The sequence below is a fragment of the Myotis davidii genome, unplaced genomic scaffold, assembly GCF_000327345.1.
Source record: "Myotis davidii unplaced genomic scaffold, ASM32734v1 scaffold348, whole genome shotgun sequence".
NCBI classification, from domain to species: domain Eukaryota; kingdom Metazoa; phylum Chordata; class Mammalia; order Chiroptera; family Vespertilionidae; genus Myotis; species Myotis davidii.
The window spans coordinates 1,573,340-1,579,460 of record NW_006298965.1 but is presented as its reverse complement, the minus strand read 5'-3'; the positions used below and the strand labels follow the sequence as shown (position 1 = coordinate 1,579,460).

At 40.8% G+C, this 6,121-nt stretch overlaps 1 protein-coding gene across 6 annotated transcripts in view; it reads right to left on the bottom strand.

Annotated features, from left to right (window-relative positions):
* The window catches only part of CCDC152 (coiled-coil domain containing 152), a 26,433-nt gene that overhangs the window by 16,243 nt on the left and 4,069 nt on the right, over positions 1 to 6,121 (bottom strand). For 5 of the 6 annotated variants that reach the window (XM_015571013.1, XM_015571014.1, XM_006774559.2 and 2 more), the window contains exons 3-4: positions 5,112 to 5,217; positions 2,800 to 2,868 (exon numbers count right to left, since the gene is read on the bottom strand). In XM_015571013.1, coding sequence (XP_015426499.1) covers positions 2,800 to 2,868; positions 5,112 to 5,217 — 175 coding nt within the window. Of the gene's footprint in view, positions 1 to 2,799; positions 2,869 to 5,111; positions 5,218 to 6,121 lie in introns of those variants that run through there. The other variant, XM_015571017.1, reaches the window with a different exon arrangement.

Here is a 6,121-nt window from a genome sequence, read left to right as displayed (position 1 = left end):
CTTTCTACCTGTAATCTCAATAATTGAACTTGGTATTAAATGTAGTAAGGCTCTAAAAAAAAAAAAATAAAAAAAAAATAAAAAGTCTATTCATTCTGTTTTTAAAAGTCCGTTAGTTCTGTTTTTCCCTTATATAGCATCTGAGGTTCCCAGAGTGGTTTACCATATTATGAAGAGTAGCACATGGCGTTAGGTTGTACATGTAGACTAGATTTTCCTTTAAGTTTGTATTCTCTTTTACACTAAAGTCTTTTGTTCATCTGGAATTTATTTATTTATTTATTTTTAAATATATTTTATTGATTTTTACAGAGAGGAAGGGAGAGAGACAGAGAGTGAGAAACATCGATGAGAGAGAAACATCGATCAGCTGCCTCCTGCACACCTCCTACTGGGGATGTGCCCACAACCCAGGTACATGCCCCTGACCGGAATCGAACCTAGGACCCTTCAGTCCACAGGCCGACGCTCTATCCACTGAGCCACACCGGTTTTGGCTGGAATTTATTTATTTATTTTTAAATATATTTTATTGATTTTTCACAGAGAGGAAGGGAGAGAGACAGAGAGTCAGAAACATCGATGAGAGAGAAACATCGATCAGCTGCCTCCTGCACACCTCCTACTGGGGATGTGCCCACAACCCAGGTACATGCCCCTGACCGGAATCGAACCTGGGACCCTTCAGTCCACAGGCCGACGCTCTATCCACTGAGCCAAACCGGTTTTGGCTGGAAGTTATTTTTGATGTGGTGGGAAAGTCCAACTTCTTTTCCTCCAGATGGAAAGCTGGTTGTGTCAGTACTGTATGTTGAAAGGCCATTCTTTTTTCAATACATTGAAATATTACAGTAACAAATATTGGGGCCTTTTCTAGAATCTGGTTCTCTATTCTTTCCATGAATATATTTTTCAATTTCTATGTCAAATGCCATATCAATTTCATTCTAACAAATTCGGAGCATATTATTATCTGGTAATGGAAATTCTCCTTCCTCTTAGTTTTCTTGTTTATTCTTGTGTGTTTGTTTGTTTTTTGTCAAATGAATTTTAAGATTATTGTATGCAATCTTCTCTCCCACCCAAAATTTAGTATTTTTAAAAACATATATTTTATTGATTTTTACAGAGAGGAAGGGAGAGGGATAGAGAGTTAGAAACATCGATGAGAGAGAAACATCGATCAGCTGCCTCCTGCACACCTCCTACTGGGGATGTGCCCACAACCAAGGTACATGCCCTTGACTGGAATCAAACCTGTGATCCTTCAGTCCATAGGCCGATGCTCTATCCACTGAGCCAAACCAGTAAGGGCCAAAATTTAATATTTTAATTAAGATTGCATTAAATGTGTTTATTAACTTCAGGGAAATGGACATTTTAATAATGTTAAGTCTTCCCTCTGCCAGGAAAATTGGTCAACCCATCTAAATGTTGTAGCCCTTGTATATTATCTGGCTTTGGCATATCTGTATTTAGGATAAATAGCACCACATGCTTAGCTGTGAACTAAAGCCATCTGCTGTAGAAACAGGACCTCCTTAATGCTTTATATGATATTACTAGAGGCCCGATGCATGAAATTCATGCAAAAGTAGGCCTTCTTTCCCCCGGCTGCCCAGCTTCCCTCTGGCACCTGGGACCCCGGCTTCCCTTGCAGCCCCAGCTTTGTCTGGAAGATCGTCCGGAAGGACATCCAATCTAATTAGCATATTATACTTTTATTATTATAGATTATTATAGATCTTCGGCTGGCTCTATGTTGGCTTTCATCTGTAGTGCAGTCGACATGCGATTATTGTTAGCAATGCTTTTTCCCATCATCCTATCAGACTCAACGCTAGGTTTTCAAACACATATGGCTACTCCCTTAAGGTGTAAGGTTGTTGCTGCTCTGGCTAGAGTAGTTATAAATTCAAATAGCATTTTGTGTCACTGTAGGATTCACCTGATTCTGATACTTGACAAGTAATCTTCCTCTGACCTAGCCAAAATCCACTTTAACCTCTTGGATTCTAATAATTTTGCAATATACTTTTTAAAAATTGGTTATTCTCCCTTGGTATCAGACCAGGAGGAAAGCCTTAAGTGTGCATTGTTTTTGGATTCATTATATACTCATAGAGTTGGTTTTCTTTAGTATCTTGGATGAGGAATTGAGCAGGAAATGATCACTGCAGTTTTTTTAAAAAAATTTTAAACATATTTTTTATTGATTTCAGAGAAGAAGGGAGAGGCAGAGAGAGATAGAAACATCAATGATGAGAGAGAATCATTGGTTGGCTGCCTCCTGCTTGGGTCCCACTGGGGATCGAGCCCACAACCTGCGCATGTGCCCTTGACTGGACTCAAACCTGGGACCCTTCAGTCTGCAGGCTGTTGCTCTATCCACTGAGCCAAACCAGCTAGGGTGATCACTGCAGTTTTTGAGTAGAATATTCACTGTGCAACTACTAGTGAACACCTACCCTTCAAAACTGAACATGGGTACTGAAAGCAAGAGTACTACTAGGAGCAAATATACTTTGAAACATTTGAAAGTAATAAAGAGAATGATTATGATAGTTTATAAAACCCTGATGTTCCTGTCAGAATAGGACTGAACTGTTCTGTTCAGCATGGCATTCATTTCTTAATAATTGAGGAGGTATTACTCAGTAGTAAGGTGCTCTTCCTTTTGCTGATAAATTTAACAAGACCAAATTAAAAGGAACTTATTGTCAACAATTTAAAAATTCTCATCTTTAAAGGTGCTTAAATACATCATATTTTTTAAGATTTATTTTTTATCTAACTTACCTTTCAAATTATGTTGATATTCAATGGTCTGTTGTAGCCCTTTTACCATATTATGAAGAGTAGCACATTCTAAAACAAGAGATAAATGTATTTGAAGATTATTTGTTTTCATTTCGGAATCATTCTCTCAAAGTTGAAATACATAAAATAAAATACTGTTTGTGACAATGAGCAGATCTTAACAAAGCTATCAGGCATCTCAAAGTAAATTATATAACAACCACCCTTAAAGTCAAATCAAATTCAGGATTTAGTAAAGAGTTCTCAAAGGCACAATAAATGCAGTAGGACAGGGCGCCGCTCATGTACCTCAGCAAGACCTGCCCTAGAAGTGAGGCACACGTGGACTGCCTGGGGGACTTTGAGGAGCGCATCCATGCGCGTTTCCCATGAAGGAACATCCCAGGGACAGAGAGCCGAGGTACATCAAGTTTTGTTCAAAGATAGACAGTCAGAGCTAGTGAGGTGGCATTTGGGAGGAGATACTGCTTTACTTCCTCCCTGTCCTCAGACCTGTCCTCTTAGTATTTTTATGCCTGAGTTCCAGGGCAAGGCAGTAGTAACTAAAGGAGTAAACACCCAACATGGTGAGTGACAGGGCATCAGCACTTTGGTGCAGTGACTTCTCCACCGTGGGAGACAAAGCCTTGCAAGCATTAGTGCCCTGATGTGTGCATGAAGCTTTCAGTGTACTTTGGGTACCACCAGCAACAGCTAAGCCTTTGATGGGTATCATTCCCACCATCTATTCAGACAAAGTTCCCACCATCCTCCATTTTTCCCCTCTCTTGCTTTTTCCCAGTAAGGACGATGGTCAAATTACATGTGACAATACCTGCTTCGCTTATGTTACCATGTTAGCTGCTACAATTAAAAAATTAAGGGGGCATAGGCTCCGCTATCACTTGTCTTTGTGTCTTTTAGAAGCATGAGCCCAGTAATTCATGCAATATGGGACCTCAGTACTCAGCAAATTGAAAACCGAGTCCTGACACTGGAAGTGTACTGCGTGTTTTTAAAATGTGCATTTCACAATTTGAACACAAGGCGGCTCTCCCAACACATTTTTTTTTTTTAACAAAGGAAACTGGCTCAATAAGGAATTGTTCCTTAGGACACCATTCATTATTTTAGAATAATAGCTTTCAATTCCCTTTGCAAACATTTACCCAATTATAATTTCTAATAGACTTTATAATATAGTTTGAACAATACTATTGTCATGTTCAACTCTTAGAAACTATAGTTCAGAATACTAAACTACTTCTTATCCTATATAATTTAATCAATTGTTGAGCTCAAATTTAGGCTCTACCATTAACTAGTAATTTGCATATTAACACCTATTTCATAAAGCAGTTGGAAATGTTAAATACAATTATGCATGACAATAATTTTTATAGCACTTAGTCCTCAGTACTAATATTATTTATCATCTTGAAATGGCAAAGAAATTTTTTATGTGGTGTTAAATGTGGAAAATAAAATATCAAGATCTCATTCTTTATTGTTGAACAAATTCAATTGTATATATAGTTTGTTCTTCTCTAAGTGAATTAGCACACACTTGACTTTATGAGTTGTCAATCTTACTAGTTCGTTTACGTCTGCTGCGTATTAGCCAAAAGGCCATTAGATTTAAAATGAGAACTGGATGTTTAAAAAGTGTTTAATTATATTTTCAAATATAAAATACACATGAAATGCAAAACTAGTGAAAAATGACTATGTCTGCAATCCTGCCCCCAAACTAACCAGTTTCCCTCCCTGAAAGCAAGCCCCGCAGAGAAACGCCACCTCCACAGGGCCCAGCCCTAGAGCAGGGAACCCAGGCTCCTGTCAGGCACAGTGAGGGTGGGTGCAGCTAAGAGGGTGGCCATGGGGAGCTGAGCAACACGTGGCATAGGTGTCTGGGAACACAGGGGAGAGCGTCAGACTGGGACTGCCCATTTTAACACTAAACTTTTTACCCACCTGATATTTATGTTGGAGTTATTATGAGGCAGGAATTCAACTGTATTTCCCCCCATGATTTTGAAAGCCTGGATTGATTCTTGGATTTGCCATTTCTTAGCTGAGTGGACTCACATAAATTATTTAACTTCTTTTATCTTATTTTTCTTCATTACTGACGTGAAGTAATAAAATCAGTCCCACCTGTCCTTTAGGGCTATATTAAGGATAAAATGACAGTCTAGGAAGTGCTGTGTGAATTTTAAATATTTTACAAACGCAGGGTGCAATGTTAATCACTGTTGTACCCAAAAGCACCCTCATGATATTAGTATTTGTCCAGGCAGCCAAGAACTAACCTCCTTTAAGTGAGGCCTCATTTGTGTGCATTCCTTTTAATAAACAGTTAGCTTTTTCCAACTGCATATTCAGGACGTTGTTCCTTCCAGAAGTTTCTACCATTTTCTGTAGAGAAAACAATATATATCATTACCAAATCAACGCTGTTAATTTGATTTTATTACCTAAGCATATAAAGACTAATGAAAATACAGACTACTTAATATCTGATATAACTTGAACTCCCTTCTTTCTAACCATTCAACCCTCAGTCCCATGGTTAACAGTATGTGTGTTTCCCAAATATTTTATGATTATACTAGAAGACCGGTGCACAAACATTTGTGCACTTGGGCGGGGGGGGTCCCTCAGCCCGGCATGTGCCCTCATGCAGTCTGGGACTCATCGGGGAATGACCACCTGCTGGCTTAGGCCCACTCCCCGGGGGATCGGGTCTAAGCTGGCAGTCAGACATTCCTCCGGCAGCCCAGGAGCCCTTGGGGGATGTCCACTTGCCAGTGGGGACCAGGCCTAAGCTGCAGTTGAACATCCTTAGCGCTGCTGAGGAGGCGGGAGAGGCTCCCACCATCACTGCTGTGCTGGCAGCCGTCAGCCTGGCTTGTGGCTGAGCAGAGCTCCCCCTGTGGGAGTGTACTGACCACCAGGGGACAGCTCCTGCATTGAGCGTCTGCCCCCTGGTGGTCAGTGTGTGTCATAGTGACCAGTCATTCCCAGTCGTTCTGCTGTTAGGGTCAATTTGCATATTACCCTTTTATTATATGCTTGGTGCATGGGTGGGGGCTGGCTGGTTTGCCCTGAAGCGTGTCCCAGTTAAGGGTGGGGGTCCCGCTTGGGTGCCTGGCCAGCCTGGGTGAGGGGCTGATGGCATTTGCAGGCTGGTCACAACCCCTTTAGGGGGGGGGTCCCCACTGGGGTGCCTGGCCAGTCTGGATGAGGGGCTGAGGGCTGTTTTCAGGCTGGTGGGTGACTGAAGCTCCCAACTGCTCCTTTTTTTCTTTTTTTTTTTAAT